The sequence below is a fragment of the Oryza glaberrima genome, chromosome 3 (assembly GCF_000147395.1).
Source record: "Oryza glaberrima chromosome 3, OglaRS2, whole genome shotgun sequence".
Lineage (NCBI taxonomy): Eukaryota > Viridiplantae > Streptophyta > Magnoliopsida > Poales > Poaceae > Oryza > Oryza glaberrima.
In genome coordinates, this window is record NC_068328.1 from 435684 (window position 1) to 455977 (window position 20294).

General features: G+C 38.1%; 1 protein-coding gene and 1 long non-coding RNA gene across 2 annotated transcripts; both read left to right on the plus strand.

Moving 5' to 3' along the window:
* Positions 1 to 5900: 5900 nt before the first annotated feature.
* On the plus strand, positions 5901 to 7649 carry LOC127768222 (NAC transcription factor 32-like). Its single transcript, XM_052293756.1, has 3 exons — positions 5901 to 6176; positions 6282 to 6547; positions 6653 to 7649. The coding sequence occupies exons 1-3, from the start codon at positions 5966 to 5968 to the stop codon at positions 7064 to 7066; spliced, it is 891 nt and encodes a 296-aa protein (XP_052149716.1). The 5' UTR covers positions 5901 to 5965; the 3' UTR covers positions 7067 to 7649.
* Positions 7650 to 11352: 3703 nt separating this feature from the next.
* On the plus strand, positions 11353 to 14003 carry LOC127765029 (uncharacterized). The gene is made up of 5 exons (XR_008016075.1): positions 11353 to 11466; positions 11911 to 11954; positions 12200 to 12378; positions 12605 to 12690; positions 13579 to 14003. It is a non-coding gene; the product is annotated as an uncharacterized LOC127765029 (long non-coding RNA).
* The last annotated feature ends 6291 nt before the right edge of the window (positions 14004 to 20294 follow it).

Consider the following 20294-nt stretch of genomic DNA (forward strand, 5'->3'; position numbering starts at 1 on the left):
GAGACGACGAGTGAATAGTAGTCCACTCTTGTCTCGCCGGCGCCGCCGCCTCCATCGATCTCGATCATGTATCCATTGGCATTAATCCATCAATGCCACTACTCCATCTATACTACTCCTACCATGCATGATGGACAACCTTACTCTAGCTAGGTTGGCTAAACTGATTGAGACCATGAGACCTACTCTTAGGCAAATTGATGACATGGCCAATAAATTTATGAAGAGAGAAGGAATGAGTTTTATCTAGATGATACGGAGTACTTGATAATTTACACACTTACCTATGCTTTGGAATTAAATAATAAAATGAAATTTCATTGATCATAGTCTTGAAAACGGAAATAAAACCCTACTGTGACTAAATAGTTTCACAACACCATTCAAGAATTAAATGCTACAAGTGATAAATTAATGAAACTGTGCACTAGAGATACTCCCCCTGTCCTAAAATAAATCAATTCAGAACTGTATGAGACATATTCTAGTACAACGAATTTAGACAGATGTATAACCAGATTCGTTGTAATAGGATGCGTCATATCCAATATTAGTTTGATTTTTTATAGGACGGAGGAAGTATTTGTTTCATTCATCAATTCAAACATTAATTTTTAGATTATATGGTACTCGTGAAAACCACAGACAAAATAAAACTCTCCACTAAAATTGACCTTATACTTCTACGTCGTACTCAGCTCGATCAGCAGCTACCGAGCTACGTACTCTACTCCAAGTCTCCAATTAATAGGGCTCCTGAAGTCCTGTATCCAAATCAAATACTCCCACCGTCCCATAATATAAGGGATTTTAAGTTTTTGCTTGCAACGTTTGACCACTCGTCTTATTTAAATTTTTTTGAAATTATTATTTATTTTATTTGTGACTTACTTTATTATCTACAGTATTTTAAGCACAACTTTTTGTTTTTTATATTTGCAAAAAAAAATTGAATAAAACGAGTGGTCAAATGTTGCAAGCAAAAACTTAAAATCTGTTATATTGTGGGACGGAGGGAGTAGCTCATCAACGACTCCGCTGACCTGCAGCTAGCTCAGTTCGTCAAACTAATTAATTAAAAACAGCTCCAACTGATTGCAGTTTCAGAGCTTAGTATATATAAATTCTCATGCAATGCAAGCCATGCAGGAGATCATATATGTACAGCAATCCTATATACATACATCAGCTAGCTAGCTAGGCCGGCCACCATCACATATATCTTGGCATCCTGTGCTACCTAGATACTGATGCTTTTGTCCTATATGTATAGCTAGGGAGTATATACAGCATTCATGAATTAATAGAGACACCAGTCCATCACTGTTTGTCCATACATGATGAGATATGCACCTATATATATACATTAGCTAGCTGTTATCAGACCAGCAGGAGTGTAGGACTGATAGATCATATACTTGCATATATAAGCACGTAACTAATTAAAATGATGAATTTATAACTAGCAGAAGCTTGTGTGTTCAGGGGGCAATTTTGCTTCTCAGATAATGCACTACTACCTTTAGCCCTTATTTAGATCCAAACTTTCAATCTTTCCATCATATCAAAACTTTCCTACACACATAAACTTCCAACTTTTCCATCACATCGTTCCAATTTCAACCAAACTTTCAATTTTGATGTCAACTAAACACACCCTTGTACTGTCTACTACAGCTAGATAGCCAGAGATCTTCCTCTTCGATCTCATGGAGTCACGGTCAATCTAGCTATGGGATATATATATATGGCGATGATCCAATCATGGAGAGTAACTAATTATTGTACTACTAGTAGCTAGGTAGCTAGCTAGCTTGCTTGGTTCCTCTTTCATGGATGCTTTCCTCATGTATATGCATTGCATTGCATGGCAGTATATGTGATGCAAACTGTTGAGCTACCTTGCTCCACACCGCCAATGTATTCTAAACTCAAAGTCATCCTCTGACAGGGACTCAACACACGTACTTCCACCTCAGTTGCTAGCATATTTTTAATTTGAGATTTGCTAGTTTGCAGGTGAATGAGACTGGAATTCGATCCCTTAACCTAGCTAGCACTGGAATTGGAAGGAGGAGGGAAGGAAACACGTACGATGGCCACTCCGTAGCGGTGGCGGCAATGACAGCGAGGTAGATCGTCATCTTCTCTACCGACGGCGCGGTGTTGATTTGATGAGGTTAGAGTACTTTAGGGTTTCGAAGGTTAGCACTAGGTTGTGCGCTGCATGCGTGGGGGGAGGAAAAAAAAAGAGAGATGATAAGATTTACTGTTCATGCTCAAATCTCTCAGGATATTTCTGACCATCCAAAAATTAACTGATATGCACGTCTGTGGGCTCCGTTTTCTCCTTGGAGATATCGCCATACTGGCTCTCTCTCTCTCTCCCTTTAGGTGAAAACCGGGTTCCTTTCGGAACGGGCGTTGATAGCACCCTTGATGTTGTTATCTTGTTGAAGGCTTCGCTCAGAAGGTTTCTGCTCTGCTAGAGGATGTTTGGTGGTTCTGGAGACCTCGTTCATTATGTTGTTGAAGCTGCTTACCTTTGGTAAGCTCGGCAACGACAACTTTTATGAGGTCTCAATAGTTGCTTTCTTTTCCTTTCTTTATAGATTTTTGCTAGTTTCCCGTTTAATTAAACGTGCTTATTCGATTTTCGAATCCGGTTTCCCTTATTAACTAGGCCAGTTCTCTTCTTCTATAAATTTCGGCAGGAGAAACTCCCACCGTCGGTTCCTCGAAAAAAAATTAACTGATTTTTTTTATTGTTTTCAAGTAATTAACCGAGAATTAGACAGTCCTTTCGATTTACAACATTATATTGTCAGAATTAACTGCGTGTATACGTGGTTTTTGCAGCTAGCTAGTATTAGTATATGTGGGGAGAAACAACGCCACCTGAACATGGCAAATATGCATGATTCATAAGCTTGTCTGAGTGTGCATGTCAGACAGATTGAGGGCTGCTGGTGTTGCTTTCAAGCCCTCTAGTCTCAGCAACGGTCGTAGTAAGCATACAGTTGAGAACTTTGTCAGTTATAGTAGCACCGTGGCAGAAGCAAAAACCATGGAAACACATGCTCAAGCATCACCACCTGCAGCTGCCGACAAGTTTGCTAGTTAGTTGTACAATTGTGTTAACACATAGCTAGCTCATCATTCGTGCATGATCAGCTACACAAGTACGGAGTACTACTCATAGATTTGTACTCTGCTGTTTTCTGAAGCAAACAGTAACCTGCAGTACCGTCTCTAATTGTTCCTTAATTCGATACATATATACTAGCGTATAAGTGGCGCATTCGCACCACTTTAACCGTTCTATTGTTTTTGTTTTGTGCATGAAGATATTATGCGCCAGGTAAAATTAACGTAAATAAAGTGGTGTCAATCTGATGCCAACAGTTATAGTTAGTTGATGGCTTTGTTATGGAAATACATCATCAGATGAGATCTATGATCTATCAGTAATGTCTTGATCAACGAAGTTGATGATTATGCAGATGAAATCACTAAGTTGATAATGATTAATAAGAAAGAATCAGGGATGATTTACGAATGATGAGTAAAATATATTTAGGATTGATTAATTAAAGATCTAGATGCTGATGATCGAGGCATTGTTTTCATGATTGAAATTTTAAAAGGAGGCGTTTTTTTTTTTTTATGGATGTGGGAGGACTGAAGATAAACGGAAGTTTCTTGAAGGGCCATGATCAAGATATTCAGAGAATCCAACGACCCCTGTAACATCCGGGGAGAAAATCGAGCGGTCTATATTTAGTTGATGACGTGGCATATTACTTTTGCAAGAAGGGTTTCACCTTTCACTAGGTAAGATAAGATATGGTCCCTGTACAACAACAATCTAGCTAGGAGCTAGCACTTTTTTCTATGAAGATGAACTGGAAATGATAGTAGTAATGAACTGACAATAGACTGCCAATCTGAACTTTGTCACATTCAGGAGTACTTATTTGGGACTAGTGTGTGTACGTTCAGTGTGTTTACACATTACACTGACTAAAAGTAATTAAGTTGCACTGCTGTTGTACATATCATGAATGAAGTCAGCCAAATAAAAGAACGCGCCTTCATTTAAGTATGATAAAGATATGATATGAAACTGGCGAAACAGGACAGTACATCATCATCTAATGACGAGAAATGATAAGGAAAGGGAAGAAAATTCATCCTTACTAGTACTAATAGCTTGTGACAGCCTCCGTCGTGTCGCATTGCAACACATTCTCCCACACGTAACAACCTGAAAAAAAATACTAATCAATACAATTCAGTGAGTAGTACTACCTCCGTCCCAAAATAAGTGCAGCTGTGAATATCCATGCTCAACATTTGACCGTCCGTCTTATTTGAAAATTTTGTGAAAAATTTAAAAATATTTAGTCACACATAAAGTAATATTCATGCTTTATCATCTAATACCAATAAAAATACTAATCATAAAAAAATTTCAAATAAGACGAACGGTCAAACGTTGAACATAAATAGTGCAAAACTACACTTATTTTGGGACGGAGGGCGTAGCTATAGCAGCAACGGGAGAAGCAAAGATATCTATCGCGCGCGCATTCGTTTGAAGCCAAGGCTAGCGAACCCCTCCCTTAATTTCGCTTGCCTGAATATATAACGAATTATAAGCACATGTAAGCACACAAAATTAACAGGGAATACATCATCAGATAGATATCATGTCATTCCCCGTATATACATTTCCTCTAGTTCGATCAGTTTGGGCATTCGATCAGATCAACACACTGGTTTTCACCCTGCAGTCCTTGACGAAGAGATGGGATGAAGAGATACGGTCAGTGGAGGAAGAGGTGAAGAGATAAGGCTGCCCATCTCCTCCTCCTCGATCTCGCAGATGGTAGATGCCTCATACTCTCCGCCATGATCTTTTGTTCCGGTTGGTATTACCAACCGGGACTAAAAATATATCTTTAGTGCACCAACCGGGACTAAATATAGTAGGCATCTTTTTTCCCGGTTGGTGTTACCAACCGGAACTAAAAATAAAGATTAAAAAGCAGCTCTAAACTTTTGAACCGGGACTAAAGATAATCTTTAATCCCGGTTTTTATTGCAACCGGGACTATCGTGGATTTTGGCTAACCGAGCAAAGATGTTTTATCCACCAGTGAGATCACGACGGGAAGAAATTAATGTGCAGTATAGTCAGTTTTGTGTCGTTGAACAGCCTTAAGCGCCCTTAATGTTGCAAATATACACGCTCACGCACGAAGTGATTGATAATAGCACACATTCAATGCAATTATGCTATAGCTAACTATTACGTACGTACCGATCGAGCAGCTTGCATCGTATGACTGTAGAGATGATTCAGACTAGAACAGCCAACGACATGTAGTACAGTACATCTTTGATTAATTAGCTCATCATGCATCGATTGCTATCTACAAGCTTCCAAGATCAATAAGAATCTTAATTTTCCAATATATATAAAAAACCAGCCAGCTGAGAATAAGATACCGACAAAGTATATACTCCCTTCATTTCTAAATATTTGACACCGTTAACTTTTTAGCATATGTTTGACCGTTTATCTTATTTAAAAACTTTTATGAAATATGTAAAAATTATATGAAATATACATATAAGTATATTTAACAATGAATCAAATAATATAAAAAGAATTAATAATTACTTAAAATTTTTAAATAAGATGAACGGTTAAACATATTTAAAAAAGTCAACGGCGTTGAATATTTAGAAACGGAGGAGGTATGAAGTTAGGCACGCATGATGGATATGCATGCGTACGTACGTAGCTTACCTATAGCTAGGTCTATCTTGGTATGTGTATATATATACGACCATATCCGAGGGCAGAGCTGCATGTAGTGTTCGATTAATTCTTGAGCTTATATATTACTTATTCATCCAAATAGTATTGGTAGCTTGTTGATCGAAGAATTAATCCATGGATGGATTGATCAGTGATGATAGTATGATGATGGGTGGTGAGGTGAGGGCGATCGAGTCGAGGCTGCCTCCGGGTTTTAGGTTCCATCCCAGCGACGAGGAGCTAGTCGGCTACTACCTTCGGAACAAGCAGCAGCAGCAGCAGACGGCGGCCACCTCCATGCTCGTCGAGGTTGACCTCCATGCCTGCGAGCCATGGGACCTACCAGGTAATATAATACTTACCAGTTAATCTACTACGTACAGTAGTAGACTAATTAATTAATTAATTGATAAACTTTGTGAAATTGGCATATATACTCCTATATGTGTAGAGGTGGCGAAGGTTGGTTCGGATGAGTGGTATTTCTTCAGCTGGAGGGAGAGGAAGTACGCGACGGGGTGGCGCAGGAACAGAGCGAGCAAGCAAGGGTACTGGAAGGCCACCGGGAAAGACAAGCCCATCCTTCATCCGACGGTGGCCGGCGCCAGGAAGACGTTGGTTTTCTACTCCGGTCGCGCCCCCAACGGCCGCAAGACCGCCTGGGTCATGCACGAGTTCCGCCTCCTCCATCATCATCATCATCATCCAAACCCAAATGTAATTACTCCTAATTATATTATATATATATATACATATATATATATATGCATTATATATGTAGCTAATTAATCTGAATGTATGTACACTGATCTCTGCATGCAGATTCAGAATATGCAGCAGCAGGAGGGGGATGACTGGGTGCTGTGCAGGGTGTTCCGTAAGGGGAACAACAGCAATGGACAACCTCTAGCCACTTCTTCGCCACCTGCTCATCACCTGGTGGAGTCACTCATCAGCTCACCTGCACCAACTATCATGAGCGATCACGATCGGCTCTTCACCATCCAGCTGCCGCATCACCAACATTGTGATGAGCAGTACTTTTCCTTAGATGACGATGAACAGCACCAGCAGCAGCTGCTAGATCTTTCAGTGCTCCAAGCTCCAACCTCGTTCGAGTCTGAGCAAGCTCCAGGCCACGGTGGCATGGAGATTAATATCGCAGAGATGGAGAGCTTCGACACGACCTGTGCTGCGCTGCAAGACGCGAGCGATTACTGCATGCAGCTCTATTAATTAATTCAATGGATGGATGAATCACACGTATATATACGCATAGCCTTAAATTAATTAATTAATGTGTATCATCAGCTTAATTAATTGCGCACTTGGCTTATGCTGCTTGCTCTTGCTTTTTATATACGATACACAATCATAAAAACATATACAGTGCATATCATCTACGGGTAGTTTAGTTGGGCAGGGAATGCTTAGATTCAGAAACTGCAGACTGATAAACAGCAGCAATAAATTAGCTGCTTGAGGACGGAATAATGCTCAGTGTAGAGTATATGGATGTTATCTGTTTGCAAGATGATATTTTGAAGCAAAATAATAAAATATAGATACATGTATGGACAGGGGCGGATCCAGAAACAAAAAATTGGGGGACTCAATTACACAGGTTCTTCAACCTCCAACCATTTAGGGACCTTTAGTTTATTATTCATAGTGAAAAAATTGAAAGGGGTGCTCCGGAGGTATCCATGGGTCTTGTGGGTGTAGGGGGGCTCGTTGGATCCACCCCTGTGTATGGATGTTATCTGCAGAATAATGAATAATTTAAATGATATTTTGAAGCAGGGTAACAAAATAAAAATATGTATGGATGCTTATTTGCAGAATAATAAATAATTTAGATGGTACTTTTGAATGAAGCAAAATAATGGAAATTTTTAGATGGTATTTTGAAGCAGAATAATAAATTTGAATTTAGATGGTAATTATGGAATCCGTCACAATGTTATCTTCCGTGGAGAATCCCCCTCTCTGCATAGACTAGCTTCTAGGTGTATATGCAACTTTGTGGGCAAAGAGACTTATTTGTGCTGACAGGATCGTTGTAGAATCCTGGAAACAAATTCTTTCGGAATTGCTAAAAATATGTCACCAGTTTTTTGGGCTGATTTTAGTCGGTGTCGCTGGCCGTATGATTGCTCCGCGAGTATTTTCTGGTCGTTGGATGTTTTCACACACGGCGGCATTGCGGCAAGCCCTAATCTTGTTTGTTGATTAGCGTTGAACATTGCACTCATACCTTCTCTTATACAAGTTACACCACACTTACACACCACTTACATATATAATTAGTATATAATTTTAGTATTTACATATGTAATTTTAGAACTTACATATGTAATTCTAGGACTTACATTGTAAATACACTAAAATTACATATGTAATTTAGGGACTTATAATGTAAATACATGCCGGCTATTTTTTGGTGAAAAATATGGCGCCATAAATATAGCTACTCCCAATTCTTTCCTTCCCCTTTCGCACAATGTAATCTAAAGCTGTGTACTTCTTCTATCTTTCAATGAAAATATAGGTGGGGAGAAGCTCCCCCGTGGTGACCAGTCTAAAAAAAATTTAGATGGTACTTTTGAATGAAGCATAAAAATGAAAATTTTTAGATTGTATTTTGAAGCATAATAATATATATATATATATATATGGTGGTTATCTGCATAATAATAAATAATTAAATGATATTTTCAAGCAGGATAACAAAAAATGAATAATAAAAATATGTATGGATGTTTATCTGCAGAATAATAAATAATTTAGATGGTACTTTTGAATGAAGCGGAATAATAAAAATATGTATGGATATTTATATGCAGAATAATAATTTTTTTAAAAAGAAACACGTTTGAAGCAGAATAATAAAAATATGTATGGATATTTATCTGCAGAATAATAAAAATTTAAAATAACACGTTTGAAGCATAATAATAAAAATATGTATGGATGTTTATCTGCAGAATAATAAAAATTTAATTTTAAAAACCACGTGTGAAGAAGAATAATAAAATTTTAAATAATAAAAATATGTATGGAGGTTTATTTGCAGAATAATTAAAAGTTTATCGGCAGAATAATAAAAATTTAATGGATGTTTATCTGTAGAATAATTAATAGTTTATCTGCAGAATAATAAAAATTTAATTTTAAAAACCACGTTTGAAGCAGAATAATAAAATTTTGAATAATAAAAATATGTATAGATGTTTATCTGCAGAATAATAAAAAAAATTAAAAATAATATTAAAAATCACGTTTGAAGAAGAATAATAAAAATATGTATAGATGTTTATCTGCAAAATAAAAATATGTATGGAGGTTTATTTGCAGAATAATTAAAATTTTATCTGCTGAATAATAAAAATTTAATGGATGTTTATCTGCAGAATAATAAAAATTTAATTTTAAAAACCACGTTTGAAGCAGAATAATAAAATTTTGAATAATAAAAATATGTATAGATATTTATCTGCAGAATAATAAAAATTTTTATAAAAAATAATCTTAAAAACCACGTTTGAAGAAGAATAATAATAATATGTACAGATGTTTATCTGCAAAATAATAAAAAGTTTTAAAAACACGCTAGAAGAAGAAGAATAAAAATATGTATAGATGTTTATCTGCAAAATAATAAAAAATGTTTTTAGAATAATAAAAATATGTATAGATGTTTATCTGCAACCACGTTTGAAGCATAATAATAAAATTTTGAATAATAAAAATATGTATAGATGTTTATCTGCAGAATAATAAAAAAATTTTAAAAAATAATATTAAAAACCACGTTTGAAGAAGAATAATAAAAATATGTATAGATGTTTATCTGCAGAATAATAAAAAAATTCTTAAAACACGCTAGAAGGAGGGCTTGAACAGCCACACGCTCTAACCAACTGAGCTATTCCAGCTTGTGTTTACAAATGTACAAACTCTATATAATATTTACTTAAAGCCAAAGAATATTCTGCCCTGCACTTGCACGGACTGAATGCTGTCGTTGACACTGGCATACTACTGTACTCTATTAAGCTTGGGAAGGAACATTTGCAACTGCGCCTTCTCTCTCTCCCTGTGTGGGCTTGTTTACTTTTTTACCATTTATAAATTTTGACATTTCTAACATTTGGTAAGATAGCAAACTTAATTATAACACTAAGGCCGTGTTTAGTTCCAAAGTTTTCTTCAAATTTCTAACTTTTCCATCACATCAAAACTTTCCTAGACACAAACTTTCAACTTTTCCGTCACATCGTTCCAATTTTAACTAAACTTCTAATTTTGGTGTGAACTAAACACACTCTAACAACACAATCCTACCAACTTTTGAAAATTTGAAACTTTCCACTCACAAAACTTCAATCAAAATTTGATAAGGTATTAAACCAAACATCGCATAATTATCTTACCAAAAATTAGTAGTACCGAAATTTAGCATTGCCAAGTATTAATGAGATTTTTTGCTAATGAAATAAACAAGCTCTGTTTCCATCACTAATATTTCATTATATCAAAAAGATCCATCATCAATACTCCCCCGTTTCATATTATAAGTCATTTAACTTTTTCCTTAGTAAACTTTTTAAATTTTGACCAAGTTTATAATAAAATATAGTAACATTTTCGATACAAAATAAATATTATATCAAAATATATCCAATGTTAGATTTAATGAAACTGATTTGGTGCCGTAGATGTTGCTATTTGTCATATAAAGTTGATCAAACATAAAGAATTTTGAAAAAAAAAAGATAAATGAACTATAATATGAAATGGACGAAGTACTGTATTTGTTTAGGCTGTTTGTAACAAATCAGACACCTTGATTCTTTTCTTGCAGTTAGGTTACTTGTGTTAGGTTATTTGCCTAACTCCATATAATATTGTCTTTCAGTTAGACCTCTATTACAAACGATTCTAATAGACAGAGAGTCAGAGATGGCGGAGCCAGAATTTTTTCAAGCATAGGGCTCAATTTAGTTGAATTTATATAATTTTGCCTTTATCTTCTAGTTTTTAAAGTTTTAAAATGAAATTTCAATACATATTTAGGATCAGGAGTAGGGCTGCAGCCCTAGCTGCCCTCCTCCTGTCTCCGCCCCTCAGATATATATACAGTACAGCCATACAGGGTGGCAGATGCATACTACAGTGTGGAGTCCATATGTTAAAGCAAGTGCAGTAGCAATTGAAAGTATGTTACTCCGCTAGTCATGGATTACTGTGCTGAATATGATATATTTATTCCCTGTGTCTATAAAAACGGTGTATGCGGGCCATGGCTTCCAGTGTACTGAGCCAATCGGCCCAACAAGGCCCACGTGTAAGCACAGCAGCTGTCGTCAAGAGATGAATTCAATTCAAACCTGGGCTCAAATCAGCAACGAGATGCGCTTTAGCTTCCGGCCCACTTCCCCAGCCCGAGACGAAGTCCGTGTCGTATCCCTCCCAGTACTACCAGGCCGCCACTCTCCTCTCCTCAACGCACCACTCCGCCGCTCCCCCGCTCGGGCGCGGCTCTCGTTTCCCGAACCTTCTAGAAGCTTGGTGCTCCTCCTGCTCACCTCCGCCGCTCCCGTTGCGGGGTACCCTCTCCGCCGGCGACGCAGGTGCGATCTCTCAACTCGTAGCCTCCCCTGGTTCGCACGATTCGTTTCCGATCAGGCTGGCTCTCTCGTTTGTGGCGATTCGAGGCGATCAGCTTTCTCGAGACCCTTCGGCGGCTTGATCTGGGATTGGGGAGTTGACGCGGATTTGCCTAGTGGAATTCACTGAATAGCTCGTTCACAATATATAATCCGCTGGGTTTAGGTGGGTTTTATGGGTCAACTAGTTTCCAGAGCTAGCGCTCGATCGGTTACACCCATTCAAAATCGCTGGTTCAATTGTTCAGATGCTTGATCTAACCATTTTCCTTTTTTGATACGGCATACTTGATCTAACCATTCAAAATCGCTGGTTCAATCGTTTAAGTATCTCTGTGTAGTGTCAAGTGTGCATGTCTTAGGATTCATACTCTGATGATTTTTCATATTGGACTTGTTTGACTATAGGGACACCATCTTTGGGCAATATATTGGCACTTCGATTTTACGAGGTATGATAGTCTGATGTAATGTTGTTCATAGTTCTGACTGTTTATGATTCTTTTTTCACAAATGTGCTCTCGTGAAGATTTCACCGATATATGCTACTCTTCTTCTAATATGTTAATGTGCAAGGCTTTTGCGCGTACGCGAAAAAACAAACACAAATGTGCTGTCGTAACTACTGTTTATCTAAAGAACTTTCCATGTGCATACCGTTGGGTAAAGGCTAAATTTAATGTTGTTCCTTTAACAGGCATTAGGAAGTGATTTATTCTTCTCTTGAACAGACCAAATTGGCCATGCATATGTGGTATCCATGATTGCTAGGGGAATTAGAGTTATGACGGGTTCAGACCAGCCTGTCGTTCTGCACATGAAGACCTTAATGGTGTTAAGAAAGATTTAGTTCAAGGTGCGCTCCCTATTATCAAGGTTAGAGTCTTGACCTATATTGTTCTAACCAGAGGTGCCTGTTCGAGTAAAATCAGTTCATATGTCATTTGATACTTTGACTTTAAATGCAAGCTATTACTTTGTTCATATAGCTCAAATGAGGTCAAACAATAGTAGAATGCTAACGTTGGCACACAATTACTTTTCTGATGTAATCCCGTGATGATGCACAATGTGAGGCTAATATATTCTGACCTTTTTGCAGTGGCACTGGTGGGGACATATTTACATCAGAATGGACTGTTGTTTCTTGTGCACGTTCTGTTATCACATATTCTTCTGGGAAAAAGAGTACTGCTGGCAATCCCCTCCCCTCTTCCTCTTCCTCTTATCATTAAAATAGCTGTGAATCCATTTTTTTAAAAAAAAAAACATGTAAGACCCTGAATTTGACTTTAATGGAGAAATTTGAAAATATGCGTAGGGAATCCCTGCATATGCACACTCACCTAATCTCAAGGAGAAAAACTAGCTATTCCAACTAATAATGGGCTCGAACTTGGTGAAATATGATTTGTACAGCACTACAGCCAAACCTCAAGTGCAGCCATTCGACCATGTTAACAGCACCATTTGAAATTTTTGACACAAACAACAAACTTGTGGCCATTCCTATCTATAGTAAAAGGTCGGAATAGATTTTATCAAACAAATTGATCTTGTCCTACAGGATTCAGTTGATGCTGTTAAAACTGGAATATTGTGGGTGGATGGATGCATTCTGTGCTAGTTACTACTCTTACTCTATATGCGTTGATCTAGTCGTCCATGCATTGCTTCTCGCTGAGTTGCTGGTGCTTTGTGAGATCCAGACTTTTCTGAACACCATTCTATCATATATAGAGAAGTTAGTTAGGATGTCTTTCCTGCACGTGCAGTATTTTGAATTTCTTCTAGAATTGCCGGATCATGAATACCACGAATGAGATTATGAATTATTAAGTGCAACAAGGGCAGCATCCTTACGTTTCCAGTAAGGATGCATCGTTAGAATAGCATTCGCCAGCTTCCAAAGTATGTAGAATACATGAACCTGACAGCCAGATACGCTGGCACGAGTATGTCTGTTACTTTACATACGGCAAAAACGTTAAGCCAGTCGATCGGCAGTTTGACTCTGTTAAATGTTCAGGATCAGATTTAGCACGATGGTTGTTGATATTCTGATATGCATGTCAGGTTTGTGCATACGGTTTCCAATGCATCTTGGACACGCCAGCAACCAACTTTACTTGAACCTCATGGAGCTATCATCAACATGAGGATGCTATATTATCCCTGCGAAAATCCCAGATGCAGAAGCAGACAGGCTCAGAACGTTACTGTGAACACGTGCATCGTCTGCAACCGGGAAATTCCAGGTATTTTTCTCAGATCATATGACCCCTAACCGCTGTCACCCTCCCAATCTCTTTTTCATGAAGATGGTCACGACTTTTGGTACTTACTGTGCAAATACGACGTATTGGATCGTGCATCCCTTTAATTAAGCATTGGCAAGTTTTTTGAATGACGAATTGACGACTGTCGTTAAATCCCAAGATGTACCTGGTAACAATGTTTACCACTGTCTAATGGTTGTTACTCGATGGAAAGATGGTAGAGATTGGTGGGGTAAATTATGAGCAAGATTAGGAATCAACACGGTTAGGCTGGGACAGGGTACTCACGCTCATCCCTAAACAGAACTTATACTTGTTTGCTAATTAAATAGTACTATTGCTGTACCATATTCAACATTCAAGCCTTGTTTAGAGCATGGGAGTTCTCTCTTTTTTTTTCCCCTGCTAGAATTTATTTCACTCATAGTTGCACTAAAAGATGTAGAACAGTAGAACTGTAGAAGAGATCGTTGTTCCCCCGACTCTAGGCCCATGGAGTGACAGTGCGTTGATAGTCGATAGCAGATAGGATAGAGAGTTGCGTTGGGATGTCAGTGTCATCTAACCTTGTGTAGAGGTGACGGACCGGTACCAATGAAGCTGTGAGTGCTGTGGTGCGTTGATGCATCCATAATTCATCAAAACATGAAATAGACGGTGGTCAGGCCGTCAGCGAACTATCAGTGACAACGTCATCAATGCCAACTAGAACCATATATATAACCCAAGCCTCTATGGTAAGTAAATTGCCTACGTAAGACAATAATATCCGACGATTAGTGATATCTGGGTTATTTGTTCACAATTGTTGACGACTAGTTGTAATTCCTGTTGGCGGCAAGTAGCCCAAAACTGTTGGGATAATAATGTGATGGATATAATATCATCCTCAACTTGATACAAAATAGTGGTGATAGGCCACTATTATTATTGCAACAATGGTAACAGGGTATTGACACTACCACGAGAATATTGTGCTGCTAAAATTGCTAGAGAATAATATGGGATAAAATAGAAAACGTCTCTCTAGTTTATTCCTACTAGAGGTGATAGTGACGCTATTGCACTCGCCATAGCAATAGCGGGTTATTGACACTACCATGGTAATATTGGGAACTTACTATTTATTTGTCGGGTGATTTCAAGCAAAAAAATCACCCAGATTTTTTCTACCCTTAGATTTACATCCAACGGTCTACAAAAGAAAATAACAAATATATATTTACTTACACGGTATTTTTATCAAAATTACAGTGTACTTACATGTCATATCAACTGAATTTACAAATATAATTTCAACTATATAGGACTGTAATTTTATATTTTAATGAAAATAACAAATACATATTTACTTACACATCATTCTTATCAAAAATACAGTGCACTTACATGTCATATTGATGAAATTTACAAATGTAATTTTAGCTATATAGGACTGTAATTTTATATTTTAATTAAAATAACAAATACATATTTACTTACACATCATTTTTATTAAAATTACAATGCACTTACATATTATATCAACTAAATTTACATATGTAATTTTAGTTAAAAAGGACTGTAATTTTAGCTAGTGAGGAGAACGTATGAGAAAAAAGTGATTCCGGGCGGAGTTAGCGAGAGAGAAGGAAACAGACAGGCGCGCATCAAAAATTTGTACCGTGAAAAAAAAAAAAACCAGGCCCAAGCATCGAACCACGACCTTATCCATGCAGCTTGCCAGCCTCCACCATCGTGCACAAATCTTGGCGACTTGGCGCTCACATCGTGTGGCCAAAAAGTCCGTGAAATCGTTGGGAAAGAATCACCCGACAAATTTCTAGCGAAATCGGTACGGTTTTATTTGTGTTGAATTGGCATGGGTCTGGCCTGTTAAGCCTGTTGGTCTGACCAGGCTTGGGCTTTTTATGCTTACATGTACCCGTGACAACCCCTTTTTTTTTAAAAAAAAGGTGTGCACTGTAACTTCGATTTTTTTAAGTTGGAACTAAGGTATGGTTTTTTTATGACTTACTCTAAAAAAATTGAATTTTTATCAAGTTGATTTGGTGCCAGCATTTTACGTTAATCGATACATATGTATTTCACTGGATTCTTTATAAATAATGATGTGGTTCATTGAAACGGTGTGCCAACATATATACTCTAATCGAGCACTTTGAGAAAACTTACACGTGTATTAGAAACATCTGACTAATGATTTAAGTAAATCATGTTATAATGATTTAGATTGGAGGTTCCTTTGATTGAAGGAAATTCAAAGATTTTTCAAAGGATTCTAAGCCTTAGGAATTTTTCCTTTTGTTGTTTGAAAAAAAAGGGATTTGAGCATATCATATTCCTATGAATTGCTAACCATTGCACCAATTCCATAGGAAATTTTTCCATGAGTCCTTCCCGCTGCTTGGAGTCTGTTTTTAGCCGCCGTAATTTCTCTAAGCTTCAGTTTTTTCTTCTTTTGCTTTTTCTTCCTTCCCCTAGCATAAGACAGTCTAGCTGATTGCGCCGTGTAACTAAAACTCTTTTTCTTCTAATATATTGACGTGCAATCCTTTTGCGCGTTTGCGAAATTTTTTTTCCACGAATCCAAACCTCTTTTTTATTTTTCCTCTGAGAAGCCCAGTGGATCTCTCTTAATTCCATCAAATTTCTATATATGATTAAAATTTTAATATTTTTTATATTAGTAACAATAGTACGGACAATATGTACGGGGTTAACAATTAGTATGTGTAATTCAATAAAATAAGATATGCACATATACTTTTGCTGAACTTTAAATGTTATCTTTTGTGGTTCTTTGTCTGCATGCCCAATAGAGAGTTTAGATTATACTCCCTCCGTCTCATAATATAAGGGATTTTGAGTTTTTGCTTGCAACGTTTGATCACTCGTCTTATTCAAAAAATTTTAAAATTATTATTTATTTTATTATCTACAGTACTTTAAGCACAACTTTTTATTTTTTATATTTGTAAAAAAAAATTGAATAAGACGAGTGGTCAAACGTTACAAACAAAAACTCAAAATCCTTTATATTGTGGGACGGAGGGAGTATATAACATCCTCTTTAGAAAATGGATAGAAATCTAGCCTCTATATCTACAAGTGACATACAACTAAAGTTTACAGGAATACTAGATTCCAAGTCTCATAAGTGAGAAAACAAAAAACACAACAAAAGAACAAAAAAAAAAACTAAAACACTGGAAGACTAGTTTCAAATTTAAATGTAGAGGCTGGGTTTTAATCTATTTTTTAAAAGAAAGATTGTGTAGGTTAACTTCTAGTGATGTTAGATCGATTGGATGGACGTTTTTGGAGCGTGCATTGGATAGGGTTAGAAAATCATCGGCCATGAATCTCCTAGTCCGTTGGTGGCTCATCAATCATCGTATTGATCTATGGCACCGACCGGTGAGCTGCTGAGTCGGAATGGGTGGGGAGTGAATCGGAGGACACTCCAGCAGAGTCCAACACTCGAGCTGCCTGCCTACGCAACCGCCGGCGGCGAGAAAATCGAAATGATGCCACGGCCAAAGGCGGCGACAGCGGCAGCGCTGCAGGCTCGATCCCTCGCTTTCTGTCCCTCCCCTGCCGGGGCTGCAATATTACACCTGCAACTGCAAGCATGCAATGGCATGGCATTTTGGATCATATCTCTCCTGCCTGCCTGCCTGCCTGCCTGTTGACATGCCCTTCACGACCCCACTCAATCCGCACTCGAATTTTTTTTATTTTGAATTATTTAAATTTGTAATGTTAAAAATAAATACTTTCAAAATTTATTTTCAAGACCTGTTTGAGCTGATCTGGCTGGCATGCCAACGTAATCACGTTGACAGCGTTTTTTCTAAAATTACACAGTACAACACAGACACTCACAACGCACGCACACTCACATGTATGAACGCACGCACGCAAATCCTACCTCTATGAGCATCTTGGAAGACTGGGCCGGCAAATCCATCCTGGAGATTAACGAAGTCAACACAGGCGCATCGCTGTCGACGTGTACGTCGCGTACCATTGAAATCACAAAGCCGTTAAATCCTGAAAAATTCGCTCCCATTGGGAGTCGAACCCAGGACATAAGGTGCTACTGAGGCTCTTGTAGCCACTATGCTACATGCTCTTTCGCACGTTGACAGCGTTATTTGGCCACGCCACCGACAAAACTGTTATGTCCGTTGTGTGTAGCGTGTCAGTATTATTTTAGCACGCTAGGCAAGTTGGCGTTGCCAAAAGATTCATATTCTTAGAAATAAGTTTTTGAAGGGTTTATTTTAAAAATTTTAAAACAAGAAAGTTCAAAAAGAAAAAAAAGAGTTAACTGCACCGGCGGTCCCTGAACTTGTGCAGGTGTGTCACTTAGGTCCCTAAACTCTCAAAATGTATTTGTGGGTCACTCAACTTGTCTCGGGTGTCATATAGGTCCAAACGAGCTCTAACCTGTTTCGTGAGATGATGTGACTTGCCACGGTGACGCTTACGTGTTAGTGAGATCCACATGTCAATCACATAGAAAAAATAAAATTTGAAAATAGAGGAGAGAGAGGAGAAAAGGAAGTTTTTAGTTTTGAAAATAAATGAAAAAAGAGAGGAGAAAACTTATGTTCTTAATATTTTTTATATGACATATGGGTTCTACTAACACATAGGCGCCACCATGGCATGCCACGTCAACACACATAGCAGGTTGGAACCCTTTTGGACCTATATGACACCCGAGACAAGTTGAAGGACCCAAAAATACATTTTAAGAGTTCATGGACCTAGGTGACACACCAGCACAAATTTATGAACCGTCCGTGCACTTTGCTAAAAAAAAAAAAATCCCCGCACTCACCCCTGCTCTGTCACCGGTTTATATCTTCTTTTCTTATCTGGTTCGCTCCTCCTCCTCGCACTCGGCAGTCGGCAGTCGACAGCTCTACTACCTCTCGATCGAGTGGTTGGTCCGCTCGCATCCATCCATGTTTTTAGTGTGCTCCAGCCTGCCGCAGTTGAAACCCCAAGGCAGCTCAGGCTCAGCTACCTAGCAATTCATCTTTGGTCACTGACGACTAAAAAGGATGCGTGCATAATAATACATGAGTGCTCCATTAATTTATCTCTGAATGAATTGAGTTTTCAGCCAGACAAATGGAGCCATCGATTGGGCAGCAGTAGCACGATCGATAGCAAGATAAAAGCTCCTGTCGTGGCACTGTATGAGGCGTACAAAACACACGAGCTCAACAGCCATAGCTAGACCTCGACACAGATTTGACCGAAAGCCCTTGGAAATGGACTGCACTCTGTGAGTGCGTGCAAAAGGCTCGCCTGCGGGATCCACGTGGCGACCTCCCGTTGGTCCCAGCCCCAACCTGCTCGGGAGAAACGTCATTATATTGTTTGACTCGGTACAAAATCAACCAAAAAGATAAAAAATTATATTAAACGCCATTAGCTAATTTAGCTTTCGACCTTTTCCTGGGTGTTGGATAAGATCGATCATCCATGCATGCATGAGTAGGCCACACCATCCAATTCCGTATACGCATCCTCCTCCACTCTGCCCTGTCCTGTGTTGCTGCTGCTATGCTCTCTGGCATTGTTTACGGAGCTTGAGATTTTAGGAACAGTTTTGTTTTTAGTAATTACAAACTGAGATAAGAATCTTTTTTTAAAAAAAAGATAGATTTTTCCGCTTTTACTGTGTAGTCTTTTTTTTAATCTATAACTACATAGAGTCTAATTTAGATGAAAAGTTATATAATTTGAAGAGTTAATTACTAGGAGTAACTGATGGATGGTGCAGTGTTAACGCGGCGGCGATCCGTTGGTTAATTGGAAATGGGCAGATGAGAAGGAAGGAGGCAGGCAGGCAATGCATGCATGATGGAGTTGTCGCGTCGGCTTCGCTTTTGCGACGACCACCAATTACTTGTGTCGCCTTGTTGCGGTTTCTGTAGGAAAAACACATCTGTCGATCGATCCTTTGCCCTTGCCCACCGGGGTCGCCACTACCACTCTCACCCAACTCTCAACGCGTATATATGCTTTGCTTGCCCAATGTCATGTATATGTACCTAGCTAGTACCTGCCATCTCTATCACTCACTTGACCAGTATACATAATTTCTTCATAAAATGAATATACCATCACACGTGTTTCTTATGGTAATTGAAGACCTTCAACTTTTCTAGTATTAATTTGTTGTCTAAAAATTTCAATTCATGCAATTCTGCTAAAAGAATTAAAAGCTAATTAAGGCAAATATATATAGGCTAGGTTTTCATAGCAGACACAACATACAATCTCTTATCATGGAGCTAGATATAAAGCGAGGGACAAAGCTCGATTTGAGGTTCGATTTCCTGGATCCTGATGCATACACATAAAACTGTGAGTAACCAAAGTCTGGGGGGAAAAGTACGTCGTAGATATCATAGGGTTGTTTGCTCTTTAGCTCTCATCCTTTTTCCTTCAACTTAGATATCATTTGGCTAGCTATATTCGCACTAG